The sequence below is a fragment of the Equus przewalskii genome, chromosome 18, assembly GCF_037783145.1.
Source record: "Equus przewalskii isolate Varuska chromosome 18, EquPr2, whole genome shotgun sequence".
Lineage (NCBI taxonomy): Eukaryota > Metazoa > Chordata > Mammalia > Perissodactyla > Equidae > Equus > Equus przewalskii.
The window spans coordinates 46,153,037-46,173,102 of NC_091848.1; the positions used below are offsets into that span (position 1 = coordinate 46,153,037).

Genomic DNA, 20,066 nt, shown 5'->3' on the forward strand with positions numbered 1-20,066 from the left:
GTCCCTTCTAATGTATTAGTATGTTGAAAAAGTAGCTACCCAGGAAACTTGGAATTTATTGACAGTCACGTGGGAAAATTATATTATAGTAGTAAAACATTAATTCACTGTAGCCTAACCTAATTGGACCTCTTAATTAATCAAAATGTTGAGAATTTTGAGATAGAAAACATTTTTAAAAAGCCCATGAAGAATTTAATACTAAAATAAATACACCTTTTTAGGAATGACCAGGACTCAGTACCTGTTTAATGCAATTTGCTAAGTTGTTTGTATCTTCTATGAAACAAAGATCATCAGTTAGAGGGATGATCCTGGGAATTACAAAGTCAGAATCATAAAAGACACGACATGTGTACTCTTTTCTACTTATAAAGGCAATTAAGTAGAATGTTACACATATTTTAAATAGCCAAAACCCGTTAGCCACATTCCTAGCCGAAAACCATTTATGGTTTGGCACTTATTAAAAAGTTAGCTTTCAGATAGTCATAGTCTCTCACATTTAAATGTGGATGAGCTGAAGCCAGTAGAGAGAGAAGTTGAAGATAGAGGAGAGAGAAGGGGCTCTTCGTGGAGGAGAGAGGGTTTGGGTTCTAGAACACATGTGGAGGGATTAGCTTAGAAGGAGGGACCTCTCTTCTGTTATGAAAAAAAGAAGGAAAGGATGAATGTTTATATACACTTGCTACTTTTATTGCTGTTTTGAGACAGGCTCTTAATGAAGTCGATAATGAAGAAGAAGGAACTGTTAACAGCCAGTCAGAAGACAGTGAGAATGAATTGGATAACTCTGTTGACTCTCAGTCTAACATGAATACAGACAGGTATGTATATATGGCATAAATATCTACAGTGCTTCCCTTCTGTCCAAGAATTTCTCTTTCTTTTTTCCCCCAGCTTTATTGAGATATAATTGATATATAATATTGTGTAAGTTTAATGTGTACAACATGTTGATTTGATACACTTGTATGTTGCAAAATGATTACCACCACAGTGTTAGCTGTACCTCCATCACATCACATAATTACCATTTCTTTTTTGGGGTGAGAACAATTAAGATCTACTCACTCAGCAACTTTCAAGTATATAGTACAATATTATTAGCTATAATCACCATGTTATACGTGAAGTACAGTATGAAGTTATTCATCTTATAGCTGGAAATTTTTTCCGTTTTACCATCTCCCCATTTCCCCACCCCTAGCCCCTGGTGACCACCAATCTACTCTCTGTTTCTGTGAGTTTGACTCTTTAGATTTTCACATTAGTGATATTACACAGTATTAATATTCACTGCCTGACTTATTTTACTTATCACAATTCTCTCAAGGTTCATCCACCTTGTACAAATGGCAGGATTTCCTTCTTTCTCATGGCTGACTAATATTCCATTGTATGTATATATCACATCTTCTTTATCCATTCATCTGTTGACAGACACTTGGGTTGTTTCCATATCTTAGCTATTGTGCTTATGTAATGCTGCCATGAACATGGGAGTGCAGATATCTCTTCGAGATCCTGTTTTCATTTCCTTTGGATAAATACCCAGAAGTGAAATTGCTGCATTGTATGGTAGTTATATTTTTAATTTTTCGGGAACCTCCACACTTTTTTCCAAAGTGGCTGCACCAATTTACATTCCCATCAACAGTGCACAAGCATTCTCTTTTCTCCACATCCTCGTTAGCATTTATCTCTTCTCTTTTTGATGACAGTCATTCTAACAGGTGTGAGGTGGTATCTCATTGTGGTTTTGATTTTCATTTCCCTCATGATTAGTGATGTTGAGTACTTTTTTCATGTACCTGTTGGCTATTTGTATGTCTTCCTTGGAAAAATGTTCAGTTCCTCTGCCCATTTTTTTATTGGATTGTTTTTTGCTATTGAGTTGTATCAGTTCTTTATATATTTTAGGTATTAACCCATTATCTGATATATGATTTGCAGGTATTTTCTCCCATTCCATAGGTTGGTTTTTCATTTTGTTTACCATTTCTTTTGCTGTGCAGAAGCTTTTTGGTTTGATGTCGTCTCACTTTATTTTTGCTTTTGTTGCTTGTGCTTTGGTCATCAGATCCAAAAAATTGTTTCCAAGACCAATGCCAAGGGACTTTTTTCCCCCTATATTTTCTTCTAGGAGTTTTACATTTCAGCTCTTATGTTTAAGTCTTTAATCCGTTTTGAGTTAATTTTTGTGAATGGTGTAATATAGGGATCCAATTTCATTCTTTTGCACCTTTTTATCCAGTTTTCCCAACACCATATATAGGAGCATTCAAGTTCTTTCCAGTGTTTTTCAATTACAAGAATTCTGTAGTGAATAACTTGTGCATATGTGTTTTTATATTATTGGAGGTCCATATTTGGAGTAAATTGCCAGAAGTAGGATTTTTGAGTTAAAAGGTAAATACTATGTAATTTTGTTAAAAATTGATGAAGTCTGCTTTATGGGGGTTGTAGTATTTTCCAGTCCCATTAGAAATATACAAGAGTGCCTACACCAGAGTGTGTTGTCAGACTTTTTCATTTTTGTTGATTTCATTCGTGAGAAATGCTATCTCAGTATAGTTTTACTTTGCATTTCTCTTCTGAGTGAAAATGCAAATCTTTTCATATATTTAAGGGACATTACAATGAATTGTCTGTTCATGTCTTTTATCTGCTTTTCTTTTAGAGTTTTGTTCTTTTTCTCTTAATTTGTGAGTGTTCTTTACATATTAAAGATATTAGCCTTTTATCTGTGTAATATGTTATATTTTCTCCCAGTTTGTTGTCTTTTCAATTTGCTGTGGCTTTTTTCTTTCCCTACCAAGTGAAAGATTTAAAAAACGTATATACAGTTTGAATTTATCATTCATTTTTGTTCTTTTAGATCTTGAGTCATACTCTGAAATTCTTTCCTAAAACTGATTTTAGAGGAGTTCACTCATGTTTTCTTCTAATACTCGTGTGCTTTTATTTTTTACATTTAGTTCTCTGATCCACTTAGAGTTTATTTCAGTATATAGTATGAGCTATGGATCCAATTTTTATCTTTTCCTAAATGGCAATCCAGTTGCCCCAAAAGCATTTATTAAAAAGACTGTCCTTGGGGCTGGCCCCGTGGCCGAGTGGTTAAGTTCGCGCGCTCCGCTGCAAGCGGCCCAGTGTTTCATTGGTTTGAATCCTGGGCGTGGACATGGCACTGCTCATCAAGCCACGCTGAGGCAGCGTCCCACATGCCACAACTAGAAGGACCCACAACGAAGAATACACAACTATGTACTGGGGGGCTTTGGGGAGAAAAAGGAAAAAATAAAATCTTAAAAAAAAAAAAAAAAAAAAAGACTGTCCTTGCCCACTGACTTGAGATGCTACCTGTGTACATAAATCACCATGTGTACTTTGATCTGTTTCTGGACTTTCTATTCTAGTCTGCTGGCTTTGTTTCTCTAGTCATGCTCCAGCACAACACTGCTTTAATTAGAGGGAGTTTATAGTGTTTTAATAGACTTCTTTCATAGCCTTTTTTTCTTCAGTTTTCTTAATGATTCTTACATGTTTAATTTCCATATGAACTTTAGTATCAACTTATCTAGCTTCAAGGAAAAGCTTATTAGTATTTTTGTTACATTAATAAATTAACTAGAGAGAACTGATGTCTATTATGTTGTTTTACTATCTAAGAACAAAGTATGTTTTTCCATTTGTTGAAGTCTACTTTTCCGTTTTTGAAGAATGTTTTTCTCATATAGGTTTTGGTCATTTCTTGTTAAATTTATTCCTAAGTCTTTTTGTTTTTATGTTACTCTTTTATATGGGGTTTTCTCTTCTGTTACACTTTCTGACTAGTGTTTGTGAAGGCTAATGATTTCAGTGTGTTATCGGTATCCTGCTACCTTATTGAATCTTGGTTGAGTTAGTTTTAGCATTGACTTTCTAGGGTTTTCCAGATATTCTCTCATGTCTTCTGCAAATAGACATAGTTTTATTTGTTTTCTAAGTCTGGTTGGTTTCTTTTGTATATAGCAGTAACTATAAGACAGTGTTAAATAATAGTGGAAATAGTGAGCATCCTTGTGTTTTTCCTTATCTGTGAAAATGACTCTATTGTTTTCTCTTAAGTAAGGTGCTGGCTTCAGTACTGAGGGTTTGTTTGTTTTTTTTAATAATGCTAAGGAAATACCTATCAAATCCTATTTTCTTGAGTGTTTTTTTAAACCAGAAATTAAAACTGAATTTTGTCAAAGACTTTTTCAGATTCTATAGAGATAATCATATAAGTTTCCTGCTTAGATGTATTAATATGGTGTATTATATTATGGACTTCTTAATATTGAACTGTTCTTTCATTCTTGAAATAAATGCCACCTGGCCGTGGTGTATTATTTTCATTATTGTGGTGTTGAATGTTGTTTGTTAATATTTTATTTAGTATTCTTGCATTAATATTTATAAGTGATATTGTCTATAAATTTTTTACTATAAAATATCAGATTGAGGTAACAGTGTTATACTTGATTTCGTAAGAAGCATCTGGAAGGTTTCCTAATTGTTTAAGTCCTGGAACAATTTATATGGTATTGGGACCATATGTTCCTTGAAGGTTTGGTAGAAATCCCCTGTGAAACTGAGCCTGGTGCTCTTTTGTGGGGAAGTGCTGTAATAACTTTATTTCCTCTATGGAGTTTGGATTATTTAAGCTTTTTATATCTATTCAGGTCAATTTTGGTAAATTGTATTATACTGGTAAATTATATTATCCATTTCATCTAGATTTATCAGTGTATTTCCATAGACGTATGCGAATAATTTCTGTACTGCTAAAAAGTGTCTTCTGTTTCAGTGCTGATCTCCCCCTTGTCTGTTCTTTTGGTCCTCCCCCCTTTTTAAAATTAGGTTGGTTAGTGGTTTGTGTATTTTGTTAAATTTTCAAAGAACCTGAATTTTGACTTATTAATTAGAGCTACTATTTTTCTGATTTCTTCCTCATTGATTTTTTTTTTTAAAGATTGGCACCTGAGCTAACATCTATTGCCAGTCTTCTTTTTTTCTTCTTCTTCTCCCCAAAGCCCCCCAGTACATAGTTGTATATTCTAGTTGTAGGTCCTTCTGGTTGTGCTATGTGGGGTGCTGCCTCAGCATGGCTTGATGAGCAGTGCCATGTCCACACCCAGGATCCGAACTGGTGAAACCCTGGGCTGCTGAAGTGGAGTGTACGAACTTAACCACTTGGCCATGGGGCTGGCCCCCACTCGTCAATTTTTGTTTTTATCTATATTTCCTTTCTTGTGCTTTCTTTTGGTTTACTTTATTTTTTCTAGCTTTTTGAGTTTGGGAATTTAGTGCATTTATTTTCGTTCTTTCATTTTTAATTGATAAACATGTTTAAGGTTTTCAGTTTCCCTCTAATCACTGCTTTAAATATGCACTGTACATTTCGATATGTAATGTTTTGTTATTTTAGAAATTAGGTAATTTCAGTTTATATTTTCTCTTTTATCTAAGAATTATTTAATAGAAAGGTCTTTTTTAAGTTTTCAGATAGAAGAGCATCTTTGTTTTTTGTTTTGTTATTTCTAGTTTTATTACATTGCCTTCAGAGTGTGATTTGCAATATTTCTACTTGTGGTGCGATATTTCTACTTGTGGAACTTAATGTTTTCTTTGTGGCCTATTATACGATCAGATTTTTGTGAATGTTCCGTGTGTGCTTGAGAAGAAGGTATATTCTCTATTTATAAGGTATAAAGTTCTATGCATATATCCATAAGATCTACCACATTGATTATTGTTTACTTCTTCCATAGCCTTACTTATTTTTGCCCCTATGTTATATTGAGAGTAGTGTGTTATTTTACTATTGGTGTGTTTCTATCTATTTTTCTTTGCATTTGATGTTTCAGTATATTTAATTCTATTTGGAGTCAAATACCTCCATCCTTATGAAGGTGACTGTTGTATATTCTGGTACCTGGATGTCCATAAGTGTTCTATCTTCATTGTGAATTATGGCTTTTAGCGTTAAAAGTGTCCGTCACATTTGATGCCTTTTAGCTCCAGTTCTACTTTGTTTGATATCAGTGATGAAACCTCTGCTTTCTTCTTGTTTCTAATTGCCTCTTTCATCTTTGCTCATCCTTTTGTTTAGAGCCTTTGTTAATTATTTTGTTCTAGATGTATCTCTTGTATTCAACATAGAATTGGGTCTTGCCTTGTTAACCAATTTGAAGATCTTTTTCTTTTAATTGGTAAAGTCAGCTTTTAATATTTATTGATATGATTGATATTTTTGAAGTCAGCTTTGTCATTTTATAGTACCATGTGTATTATACATTTTACTTATCCATTTATGAGCTGGTGGACATTTGGGTTGTTTTCACTTTTTGGGCCCCCTACCTCATTTAAGTCTCAGGGCAATTGAGAAATAGACAAAGGAATCAGAGAGCTTTGGAGATTAAAATATCAGCTTTATCAGTGATAAAGATGATTACAGCAAAAGGCTCTTCCACCCCTACAGTGAAGCTCTTCTCGCTCCCTCTCCCCTGTCCCCGTCACACATTGGGCTGAGACTGCTCCAGTCACTTTACTTCAGCGATGAGCAGAGACTGTGCTCGGAGGATAGGCTCCATTGTAGGAGAGAGAGACCAGAAGGGACTAATCCATGTACTTTCTCTAGAGAAAGAAGGAGGAAGATGGAGCCCATACCACACAACTTCAGAAAGGGCAGAACACCTGCTTTAGGAGCCAACATGGCTGGGAAAGTAGGAGGGAGATGGAATGGTTCCTTCTAACACTAAAAAGACTTGGCACTTTAACTCTCTGTCTGTCTTATAAGTTAAAGCAAAACATGTTTTTCCTTTGATTATGAATTGTTAAAAAGTTTCTCCCAATCAAACATATAAGCAGTTGAAAAGTTTAAATGATAGCACTTATTAATTCTAATATAGCTTGTTGTCTCATAATTAATAGATTTCTCCACCAACTAAAGGAAGATAATTCTGAATTAATTAATAAACTATGGACTGAAATGCAGCAGAAAATAGCAACACAATCACAAATAACAACCCCTCCAAGAGCTCCTTCACCTGCCCCTCCGTCAGGGGAACAAAAAGGTTTGTTCTCATGTTGGATTATTTCTCACAGAGTTGTAGCTTGTTTTATTATGTTTTTTCTTAAACACAGTAATTTTTAAAGGAATGTTATTTGAGTTTTGGCTGTCGTGGCCTAATTGAGTAAAACATTGATTGACTTGTCAATTGATATACTTAAAAATTTTTTTTTGTTCACTTGAGATATTTTTGGAAATATTCTTCCTTTTAGCTGCTCTGAATGCTACCAATGCTGTCAAGAGAATCCACAGCAGGCTTCAACCTGAAGAGTCTACTGAAACTCTAGACTCCAGCTATGTTGTGGGACAAGTGCTGAACTCAAGGAAGCAAAAACAACTATTTAATAAAGGTTCATTCTCTTAATTTACAAAGATGAGTTATTAAACATGTAACTTGATACAGCTATCTTAGTCTCTTAGTAAATGTCTTTTCCCTTAAACTCATCCAGTTGGATCCAACTAAGTTAGAGTTTGTTGAATGGTAGCCAAGAAATGCCTTCTTTTATCCCGTGGAACTCAGTAGAAAGATGGTTCTATTACATTCATTATAGATAATATAAACCTGGTTTAAGCTGTATAGATATTTATGAGAAAATGGTGATAACTTCTATAAAACCTTTTAGAAATTGTGAACAGCAGTCAAAGGATTTTCTAGTATAATCTTTCCTGGTCTTAAAATGGAATGACTTCTGTCATTGTCAGTGAAAAGAAAACCAGATTTGCATGCTCCTTCCAAGCAGAAGAAAAACATATTATCAGCCAACACAGCCTCTACAGACTTGCCAAATAGCAGTAACCCCAGCCTGGATGTCCTCAAACACTTGATCCGTGACGTGGAACACGAAGTGGAAGAATACGAGCGGTGGACAGGACGCGAGGTCAAGGGACCGCAGAGCAGTCAGGGTCTCACGGGCTTCACCCTGTCGCTGGTGAGCTCCCTCTGTCGCCTGACTCGGTACCTTAAAGAGGTGAGAGCATGGGGTTCCTAGAGTCTCCTCTTCAGAGTGCTGGCGGAAATGTGTGGGCTTTTTTCAATCTACACTTAATTTATTGCAACCTCCAAATAAAGCATAGTCAAATTAGAATAGCTTCGTTTAACTACCTCAGTTTCAGATTATCTGGAGTAAAGATTCATCCTCTTAGTTTCCCTCTACATCCTGATACAGGTAACATCAGATAAGTGATGTGGATTTTAATATGAGTTTTAGTAAAATATAGTTAGGTAAATCTGCTATAAATAAAATTATATCATGTACTAATAATCTTACCGTTGGGCAGTTATAGATTAATTAGAACTACCAAATGTGTCGTCATTCCACTGCTTTTCTCTGCTTTCTCCTGCCGCTTTAGTTCAGTTTGGAGACGTAGGTTAGGAAGATTCTTCATGTGATCCGTATGACCGGTGACAGGCTTTACTTCAGTGTCTGAAGTGGGAGATATTTTGTTGTTGTGAAAATGATTTATAAAACAAGCAAGAATGGTTTCTTTAATTCATTTGTGAGTAATACTCAGTCCTCAGAATGCTGTGGAATTAGAATTAACTTTGTATGTCATCTTTAAAAAAATCTATTTAATCGGTTATTTATTTTTGTATTGAAATTTGTTAAATATGGCAAAAAATGTTTAAGGAAAGTCTGTTATTAAAAAACGTTGATTTACCACTGAAAAGTTAATTCAAGTGTTTCAATTTCTTTGGAGCTGGCTTCCTAAATTGCGTTTTAATGAAAGATTTATTGTACTGTCAGACTTATGAAAGTGTTGACATTCAGGAATCTCCAGGGGTGTACCTCTGGCTCTCTGAAAGTATCACAGGCTTACAAGCAGGTACTTTTTAGTTAATCACTCACTTTACAAAGCTAACCTATTTACATCTGTTATCATTTATTTTAAATTTTATTTTTAAACTTAAGTTTTGAATTGGTGATACATTCACGTGGTATGAAATTCAAAGATACAGAATGGTGTATGAGGAAAAATACAATTCCCACTCTAACTTCCATTTAACCTATTTGTTTCCTTGCAGCCAACTATCATTACCAGACACCAGTGTATCCTTCTAGAGATGGTCTACATATAGTCAAGCAAGACGTATATGTTCTTCCCTGCACTTTCTTCTACGAAGATTGTGGTTATTTAATTCTGTATACCGTTCTGTTTATTATCTTCTATTTAAAGAAGGGAAGCAGATAAAGCACTACATTTTAATGAATTGTAAATCTTTTAGTAAAAATATTTCGGGGCCAGCCCAGTGGCGCAGTGGTTAAGTGCGCACGTTCTGCTTTGGCAGCCTGGGGTTCGCTGGTTCAGATCCCGGGTGCAGACATGGCACCGCTTGGCAAGCCATGCTGTGGCAGGTGTCCCACCTATAAAGTAGAGGAAGATGGGCACGGATGTGAGCTCAGGGCCAGTCTTCCTCAGCAAAAAGAGGAGGATTGGCAGCAGATGTTAGCTCAGGGCTAATCTTCCTCAAAAAAAAAAAATTTCATTCTCATTATCGTCACATATATACCCTGTAAGTATTGTCTTCTTCGACAGCTTTGAGTAAAGACTTTAGTTTTCAAGCTATGATGCTACTGATGGGGGTTTATTTGATATGTTTTTGTAGAGTGAGCTCCAACTGCGTAAAGAAGTAGAGACAAGGCAGCAACTGGAACAAGTGTTAGGTGATCATCGAGAGCTCATTGATGCTCTGACAGCTGAAATTCTTCTTCTTAGAGAAGAAAATACTGCTACCCAGGTACTTGGAAGAGATCCCAGACGTTTCTGTGTTTAGTGGTATAAATCATCTGTAAGACTGTATGAGATTCTCTTCTAGTTGCCTTTGGTTTAGCTGTGCTGATGTGATGACTTGTCACTTCTTTATTATCATCAATGGTAGTGTTTATTGAACATTTATTATATTGGAGGTACTGTAGCTGAGACTTGAACATGAGTAGTGTATGGAATAAGTCTACTTACTATCTTTAAGGGACATGCTATTGAGTGGGGAAGACAGAATCTACATTTAAATGATAGCTACCAATACTTTAGCAGTTTATCCAAAATGTGAAATGAGTGCTGGATAGCTACTTTTAATTTCAAAGCAGCAGAGGATACCCTTTGAGGAAGCCTCCTGTAATCCTGTGCCATTTTGCCACTTAAAGTTGTTTATGGTATCTTCATAGTTATAAGTCCTCTGCCACTTGTCGGGCTAGGTGCTCCTCTTTTCTTTTTTTAAGACTTATACAGTATTTCTTCTAGAAAACCTTCCTGCCTCTGTGCTGCATTAAATATTCTGCCTTTGTGCACTTGTGACACCCTCTGGATATTGCTCTCATTGCGTTTACCAAGTTGTGTTATCCGTACGTGTGCACCTGCCTCCTAGACTGTGAGCTGCTTGAGGGCAAAGATGGTTTTATTCATCTTCTTGTTCTCGAATGGTGGTTATTGTTACTTTTATTTATCAGCCAAAAGAGACTAGAAAAGCAATAGTTAGTAGACAGTTGTGTTTGTGTCAATGGACATTAGATGTAAGACATGCAATTTTTTTATTTATACATATAGTTCACATACCATTTAACTCATTCTTTTAAAGTGTACAATCCAGCGTATTTTAGTATATTCACAGAGTTGTGCTCCAACTATTGTCTAATTCCAGAACATTTTCACCACTCCAAAGCAGAGCCCCATACTCGTCAGCAGTCACTCTCCATTCTCTCCTCCCCCCAGCCCCTGGCAACCACAATCCTACTTTATATTTTTATAGATTTACCTAATCTGGATAATTCATATAAATGGAATCATTCAATATGTGGTCTTTTATGTCTGACTTCTTTCACTTAGCATAATGTTTCAAGGTTCGTCCATGGTGTATCAGTACTCATTCCTCTTTATTATCCAATAATATTCTGTAATGTGGATATATCACATTTTGCTTATCCATTCATCAGTTGATGGACATTTGAGTTGTTTCCATTTTTTGTGTATTATGAATGAATAATGCTGTTATGAACATTCATGTACAAGTATTTGCGTGAACATATGTTTTCAATTCTCCTGGGAAAATGGGCAGTTTGAAATGTAGTTATTTGTTCACCAAATCTTTATTGCGCCCCTACTGTGGGCCTGGAAATACAGTAGTGAACAAAAAAGAAATCTTTGTCTTCATGGACCTTATATTCTAAATAAATCATTTAAAAAAAAGGTGAAGTATACGGAAGTTAGATGGTGATGGTGATATGTACTATAAAGAAAAATAAGACAAGTAAGAGGCAGAGGCGGTGCCTAGGTTGGGAGGTTGTACATGGACGTGACATTTGAGTGAAGGCCTGAAGGAGGTGAGGGAACAAGCAGGCAGATAGCTGAGAGAAGAGCAGTGCGGGCAGAGGAACAGCAAGTGTTAAAATCTTGAGGTGGGAGGGTGGTGTTGACTCAAAAAACCAAGGGGACCAGTGTGGCTGGAGTGGAGTGTGGGAAGGGGAGCACAGTAGGCGACGAGAGTAGATAAGCCAGATCATGTGGAGCCTTGCAGCTGGTGAGGACTTGGGCTTTTATGCTGAGTGAGATGGGAAACTGCTGACGGGTGTTGAGTAGAGAAGAGATGTCATCTGATTTAGGTTTTAAGAGGATCACTCTGGGCTGCTATATTGAGACTAGATCAGAGATCACCACCCTTTCTCAGTTCATGGTGCTTTTAGGGTCTCAAGATACTCCTAGGCCAAAAGAAATACCCAGCAGTTCCATTTATTAAGTAGTTACACTCAAACAACTTAATAAGTATTTATGTCTTAGCAACTTAGATGCTGTTTGAAAAAATATGTGTAAATTGATAGAAAAGTCATACTTTTATTCATGATTAAGTAACCACAATTATTTACTAGTGGAATGTGTGTACCTGTTGGGTACTGTGCAGGTTCTCAAAGTCTGGAATCATATTGGACACCTTCACTCTGATTTCCTCATCCACAATAATTTTTGTGTAGTATTGCTTTTTAGACACCACTGAAAACTAAGCTTCATGAAGATATGACATCATCAAAAGGAGTGTATCTCAATCTTATGTTGAATCTGTGAACTGCCTCAAGCTAGTATTTCACTGGTGCTTGATAGATGCTGAGCACCAATGCTTCCCTTAAAAATTTAAAATGTTCTGTGTTACCCCTGTGACGTAGTCTGGTGCCCCAAGGAGCCTCTTTAGGAACTTTATAGGACAAGACTCTAGGTGGCCAAGCACAGAAGCAGAGTGTTACAGACAGGAGTTATTGGAATAATTCAGGTGAGACATGGCAGCTTGGTCTAGGTTGGAAGTGGGAGAGGTTGTGAAAAGTTTCAAACTCTGAATATATTTTGGAGGCAACCAGTAGGATTTGCTGATGGGTTGGATATGGGGTGAAGGAGAAGATGGGAGAGAAGAAGACTCATGGGTGATTCCCAAGTTTTAGACTGGGCAATTGCAGGGATGGAGTTGTTGATGAGGTGGGGATGTTCAGGAGGAACATTTAGGTTTGTATGTTTTAGGTTTGAGAAGCCTATGTGAGTTCTACATGGAGATGTTGGGTAGGCCATTGGATATATGAGTGTGGAGTTTGGGAAAAAACTTGGGCTGGTATAAAAATGTTTAGTATACTTCATTCAGTAGTCTTACTAATAATATTTCTGTCTTCTGACCACCTCTAATTTTGATCAAGTGTTTGTACATCTTGGTGATACATATCTCTGAGTGTGTGTATAATATATGTATTTTTTCTCTTAACATTATTTTATATATCTTGCCATAAATTTTTATAGTGCTCATGTTTATTGCCTTAAATGCCTGTGGAATATTCTTTTGAGTGTCCTCCACCTGATGTCACTGCCTCTTGGGGGAGCTTGAGAGTCAGTTGATATCATCTATATAAAGAGGATTTGTAAATCAAAAGCCCTATAAAAAGGTTAACTGTTATTATTGTCACAGTGTATTTATTAATTAATAATATTCCACTATTTATTTAGCTATTCCTCTATCACAGGACTTTTAAAATATTTATGATTATTCTTATGAGTGCATTGTTTTACTGTTTGAGTGAAATTCTGAAATTCTTAATGTATTTAAAATAATGATAGTTGTGCATATCTAGGTGATGATTTGACGTGCCAATGATGTTATTTGATTTTCTTTTCTCTAGGCGAGGCTTCAGCAGTACATGGTCACAACAGATGAGCAACTTATATCGCTCACACATGCCATTAAGAGCTGTCCTGTGATAAATTACAACAAGGAGATTCAGGCATCAGAAGGGGGGACCACGAGTAGAAGAATTGTAGACAATCCAGGTGAGTGTGGTCTTATTATCCCAGATTGGTTTTAAAATGCTCATTGTAAACAAACAAAACTATAAACTTACATGGAGTTGTTGGCTGTTTATGCACATACAGCACCATCACTACTACGATTGATACTACTATTTCCAGCTAATATTTATTGGATACTTGCTCTATGCCAGGTACTTTTTAATGTTTTACATGCATTATCCCATTTAATCCTCATAATAGTCTTATGAGGTAGGTGTTACTATTATCCTCATTTTTCAGATGAAGACGTTAAGGCTTAGAGAGAGTTAGTAGCTTAGCAAAGTCACACAGATAGAAAGTAGAACTAGCTTCCTAGACGAGTGGGTATTTAGTGCTAATACTTTCTTTTTTTAAAAAATTTTATTGAGGTCATATCAGCTTAGAATATTCTATAAATTTCGGGTATACATTGTTATATTTCAGTTTCTGTATAGGCTGCGTTGTGTTCACCACCAATAGTCTAGTTTTTATCTGTCACCATACACATGTGTCCCTTTATCCCCCCCAACCCTCCTCTCATTCCCTTCCCCTCTGGTAACCACTAATCTGTTCTCATCGTCCATGTGTTTATCTTCCACATATGAGTGAAATCATATGGTGTTTGTCTTTCTCTGTCTGACTTATTTCACTTAGCATAATACCCTCAAGGTCCATCCATATTGTCACAAATGGCACAACCTTGTCCCTTTCTTTTGAGGAAGATTAGCCCTCAGCTAACATCTGCCACCAATCCTCCTCTTTTTTTTTTTTTTTAAAGATTTTATTTTTCCTTTTTCTCCCCAAAGCCCCCCAGTACATAGTTGTATATTCTTCGTTGTGGGTCCTTCTAGTTGTGGCATGTGGGACGCTGCCTCAGCGTGGTTTGATGAACAGTGCCATGTCCGCGCCCAGGATTCGAACCAACGAAACACTGGGCTGCCTGCAGCGGAGCGCGCGAACTTAACCACTCGGCCATGGGGCCAGCCCCGAATCCTCCTCTTTTTGCTGAGGAAGACTGACCCTGAGCTAACATCCGAGCTCATCTTCCTCTGCTTTTTATGTGGGATGCCTGCCACAGCGTGGCTTGATAAGTAGTGTGTAGGTCCGTACCTGGGATCCAAACCAGTGAACCCTGGGCTGCTGAAGCAGAGTGCGTGAACTTAACTGCTATGCCACTGAGCTGGCCCCTCTTGTCTTTTTTGATGTAGTGCCAATACTTTTAATAACAGTGCTTCAGGTTCAGGAGGAGAAGAGATGCTTGGAAAGAAAAAAAATACTGAGTTTTAGAAATTCCTAACTTCTGTCCATTTGTGGTGGGGTTTTTTTTTTTTGGCTGAGGAAGATTGTCCCTGAGCTCACATCTGTACCAGTCTTCCTGTATCTTGGATGTGGGATGCCACCACAGCATGGCTTGATGAGCAGTGTGTAGGTCCACACCTGGGATCCGAACCCACAAACCCTGTGCTGCTCAAGTGGAGTGTGCAAACTCAACCACTACGCCAGTGGACTGGCTCCTGTGGTGATGTTTTGAAAGCCTTTCTTCGCCTCTTGTGCCATCATATCCCATAAGTTGAATAGGACATTTAGGCTTTTTTACCTTTTTTTACTTCTAAGTAATACTTTGATGAGTGTCTCTGAGTGGCAAGTGTTTTATGTATTTAGATATTTTCTTAGAGGGATTCTAAGTGGCTGACAGATTTAACATTGATAATCCCAGTGATAGGTCTCAAGGGCTAGGCACCCTCAGCACTTTTCTCAAAAACAGCCGCTTCTTCCTAGTGCTGGCTCCACAGGATCCTGCCTGTGAGTTACTACTGAAGGAGGATATGGCCTAGAAGGTGAAGGCTCTCGAGGCCATGTGATGTTGCCCTCTATGGAAGTGCGTTTAAGTATAAATACCGGACATGTAGGGCCAGCCTGGTGGCGCAGAGGTTAAGTTCGCATGTTCTGCTTCAGCAGCCCGGGGTTTGCTGGTTCACATCCCGGGTGCAGACATGGCACTGCTTGGCAAGCCATGCTGTGGCAGGTGTCCCACGTATAAAGTGGAGGAAGATGGGTATGGATGTTAGCTCAGGGCCAGTCTTCCTCAGCAAAAAGAGGAGGATTGGCAGCAGATGTTAGCTCAGGGCTAATCTTCCTCAAAAAAAACGAAAAACCTGATGTGTGCCTCTAGTCCCCCTAAGTACTAATAACCTCTCATCTTCTTCAGAGGGTCCAGCGGTAAATGCTAATGTCTCCATGCCATTGACGTTCAGAGGGGAAGAAGTGGTTGGATTCCCACAAGAAGACTTGCCTGTTAAACTGTCTCAGGTGCCAAACCAGCCAGATGGTATGAATCCGGCCAACGGTTTTTCAGCACATATATTTGAGCCGGCTGTGTTGTTGACGCCACCCAGACAGAAGAGCAACTCAGAATTCTCTCCTCTGCAGGATGGTAAGTGCCCTCTTCTAAAGTTATAAGGCAGTTGCTTTTTATGCTTCATATATGTAATGTATTGTGTTCATGTTACCTGATAAGCAGAATTTTAAAAGATACTGATTAGCATACATAACATTTAAGCTGAAGGAGGATTGGGTGTTTACATCATGTGTGTTGTACCTGTGGTGGAATATGACATTGAATTTCTTGATATATCTGTTCTGTTAGAAACTGTAAGTGTTCAGATAGAAGGATCAAAGTCGTCAGCATTAAAATGCCGAGTAAGAGGAATCTTGTTTGTCCCTGTGGTCCAGAGCATAGGAAAGGGCAAGAAACAAGAGGAGATTATACCCCAGAGAGTAATGAAAGTTTAACCAGGGAAAGGCGAGAACTGTGACCCTAAGCAATTTGTAAATCAGATCTGGTTATTAACCTTTTCTCATCAAAACTTGAGGGAATTTTATAATGAAAATTGATAGGCAATTAAAAATAGCTTTAGAGTCACTTTTGCAGCACATATATAGAGTTTTGAATAAAATTTTAAAAATTTATTGTTAATCCTTAGCTCAGGGATTCTTAACTTGGAGTTCATGGATGGTCTTCAGAGTTCCATGGACAGCTTCATTGTTTGGAAAATTACATTTATTTGTCTTGTGTGTGCATTTTTCTGGAGCTGTAGCTTTTGGTTCAGTTTCAAAAGAGTTATTCAATCAAAACACTGCCTTAAACAAGTGAAAAAAGGATTGAAACAAAAAAAACCCCACTAATTGGGAAAAAATATTTTCAAGTCATATATCCAACAAAGGGTTAATCTCCATAATATATAAAGAACTCACTAAACTCCACAACAAAAAATCAAACAGCCTGAGCAAAAAATGGGCAGGAGACATGAACAGACATTTCTCCAAGGAAGATATACAGATGGCCAATAGGCACATGAAAAGATGTTCATCATCACTGATCATCTGGGAAATGCAAATCAAAACTACACTAAGATAGCACCTTATACCCATTAGAATGGCAAAAATAACCAAAACAAAAAGTAACAAATGTTGGAGAGGTTGTGGAGAAAAAGGAGCCCTCATGCACTGCTGGTGGGAATGCAAACTGGTGCAGCCACTATGGAAAACAGTATGGAGATTTCTCAAAAAATTAAAAATAGAAATACCGTATGACCCAGCCATCCCACTACTGGGTATCTATCCAAAGAACTTGAAGTCAGCGATTCCAAAAGTCCCATGCACTCCTGTGTTCATTGCAGCATTATTTACAATAGCCAAGACGTGGAAGCAACCTAAGTGCCCATCAGTTGATGATTGGATAAAGAAGATATGGTGTATATATATATATATATATATATATATACACACACACACACACACACACAATGGAATACTACATAGCCATAAAAAAGGATAAAATTGTCCCATTCACAACAACATGGATGGACCTTGAGGGAATCATGTTAAGTGAAATAAGCCAGATAGAGAAGGACAATCTCTGTATAACTCCACTCATATGAGGAATTTAAACATGTAGACAAAGAGAACAGATTAATGGCTACCAGAGGAAAGGGGGCCTGGGGGGTGGGCACAAAGGGTGAAGGGGTGCACCTACAACATGACTGACAAACAATAATGTACAACTGAAATTTCACAAGATTGTAAACTATCATAAACTCAATAAAAAAAATAAAAAAAAAAAACTGCCTTAGAATCTCCTCCAAAGTTTTTAGAAAAGTATTATTCAGCCCTGATTTGCCTAAGTTTTTATTTCTTTAAAAAGAGTGTTTATAGTCTTACATAGGGGAACAGAGGAATAACTTTTATTGTCATTGGGGCATACAAATTTTGTCAGATTTTCTGCACTTTGATGTATGTTTGCAAAAAGGACATGAAGAGGCCATAAGGGGTTAAAGAAGATGACAAATCCTTGCTATCATAAAGTTTGTTTGGGCATTTATAATGCAGATGTAGAGTCTGTCAGATCTGTCTCGGGTAGGCAGACATTGCTGGGCTGAGGGTCAGAAGTGCTGGAGTCTTGGCCTGCCCACCACTGACTGGCTGTGAGGCGTGGGGCTAAGGTGCTTACCTTCTCTAGACTTCAGTTGTCCTGTGTCTAAGACAGGACATCTTTATGTCCCTCCAGCTCTGTAATTCTGTGATTCGATATTTCCTCTTTAGAGGGCTAAAGAGTATTATTAACTCTGGCTAGATTTAGAGAATATGATTTCAAATCTGGTTTCTGTTCAGGTTAAAGTTTTATTTCTTAAGTAATTTTTTAAATGTTCGCATGGTATTCAAAGACTTGTCTAATGATCTCTTTTGAGATACTGTAAATTATTTTTCATTGGTGCTACTAAAATAACATTCTTTTAAAGAAACAATTACAATAAATATTTTTATTCTGACTGCAAATATACTAAATGTTCACTAAGCAAACCTATTCAGGGACTGCTGTAGACTACATTTTGTTAGCTTCTTCAGCAGGTTCTGCGTTGAAAATAACACAGCACATTTCTTTTACAGTGTGCGGATAGAACTTCCTTTTATATGTATTCTGAATTGATTGAGTTTTATGTTTTTCAGCATTTTGTTTGGAATGCTCATGTGTAAAGAATTGTTTAGTTAAATTGAACATGCAGATAAAGATGGGAGGTACATAGGGCCCTTCATGGGCATTTGGTTATGCCCTAGAACAACTCTATTCAACAGAACTTTCTGTGATGATGAAAGTGTGGTGTATCTGCTCCAGTCAGTATGGTAGCCACTAGCCTCACTGGGCCGCTGAGTGACTGAAATGTGGCTAGTGTGACTGAGGAACTGAATTTAAATTTTCTTTAATTTAAATTTGAATATGAATAGCCACATGTGGCCAGAGGCTACCATATTGGACAGTGTTGTGCTAAAATTCCCCATCATAAATATTTTTCTTTAGCTACTAACTGATTTCTACCTTCCTTTATAGCCACACTTCTTGATACAAGAGTATATATGTGCTGGTTTCATTTCCTCATCTCCCATTCATTCTTTAAAGTGTTAATTCTAATTCATATTTGCCTGTGGTTTTGAAAAAGCACACACAAGGGACTCCTCTCCCCTACCTCTAGGCCACCCCGGGAGGCGCTCACTTTTGTCCCTGTTTGATTTCTGTTCATCTGGAGGTAGTTTCCATAATTGGTGTAAAATATTTTTACATCTCTTTTTCTGAAATATCAACTTTACGCAATCATTATAAACTCTCCCTTCTTGGCTCTTCCCTGGTTTTTGGCCTTTACAAATGTTGTTTTCTCTGCCTGTAATGTTCTTTGCTCTACTTTTGGCCACATGTGTAACCATTTTGAAATTTTACTTCTTCAGAGAGGCCTTTCCTGGCTATCCTCAGTTTACGTTAGGCATCTACACTCGGTCTGCTCACAAGATTCCCAGTTATGAGTTAATATATGTGTTCAAATGTGAGCATAGCAGATGATTTTTCATAAGGATGCTGATAAAGCTTTAAGGAATATAAAGGTCTCTGTGCTTGATTGTTAGAGGTGCCGTTGCTGGTATGTCCCTGCTAGAATAATTTAGGCATTCAGAAGCCACACCTTTCCATTGAAATACTTCTCTAACTACCATGCTGGGCTAATGAGATGATTATAGTGCCAACCTGTGGCTAAATAATACATGTTTATTTTTTGATTTTCTCTACAGCATTGAGGAGGACTGTTCAAACTCGTCCTGCTTCACGAATTCCTCCAACTGTGGAAATGATTGAGAAGGAACAAAATTGGGAAAAGAAGACCTTACCTATCGGCACAGACATTCAGAATTCAAGTGAAGAGAGTCGTCTCTTCACTCTGAGGTGGAGGGTCTCTCACATGGGAGAAGATTTGGAGAACAAAACCCAGGCTCCTTTTGTTAACCTCGCACAGCCTCTCTGCAGTTCCCATTCAGTCAGCCAGCAATTGAGAAACCCTGCATTCTCAGATGAGCCCCCCGTACTGGGAGATGGGCAACAGCTTAGAACAAATGAGGCATTAACACAAAGAAAGGACATCATGGCACGAATTGCTGAGCTGACACTGCAGAATTCAGCTATCAAGGCACATCTGAATAATAATATTGGGCCAGGGGGAGAGCAAGGGGATGGACTTCGGGAGTTAAACAAGCAGGAGATGAATCATGCAGGCGACATGACCGCTGTGAGTACCAGTGTAGGACTGACTTGGGACGTGTAGGACATTCAGCACGTGGCTGGAGCATCTTAAGGAACTTC

The 20,066-nt window shown here is 37.6% G+C and overlaps 1 protein-coding gene across 6 annotated transcripts in view; it reads left to right on the forward strand.

The window, feature by feature from the left end:
* The window catches only part of SPICE1 (spindle and centriole associated protein 1), a 50,657-nt gene that overhangs the window by 22,594 nt on the left and 7,997 nt on the right, over positions 1-20,066 (forward strand). For 4 of the 6 annotated variants that reach the window (XM_008523031.2, XM_008523039.2, XM_008523054.2 and 1 more), the window contains exons 7-14: positions 715-827; positions 6,961-7,103; positions 7,312-7,449; positions 7,802-8,067; positions 9,705-9,836; positions 13,243-13,390; positions 15,597-15,821; positions 19,502-19,992. In XM_008523031.2, the coding sequence (XP_008521253.2) occupies positions 715-827; positions 6,961-7,103; positions 7,312-7,449; positions 7,802-8,067; positions 9,705-9,836; positions 13,243-13,390; positions 15,597-15,821; positions 19,502-19,992 (1,656 nt within the window). The remainder of the gene's footprint in view (positions 1-714; positions 828-6,960; positions 7,104-7,311; positions 7,450-7,801; positions 8,068-9,704; positions 9,837-13,242; positions 13,391-15,596; positions 15,822-19,501; positions 19,993-20,066) is intronic. The other 2 variants (XM_008523058.2, XM_070581936.1) reach the window with 1 other exon arrangement.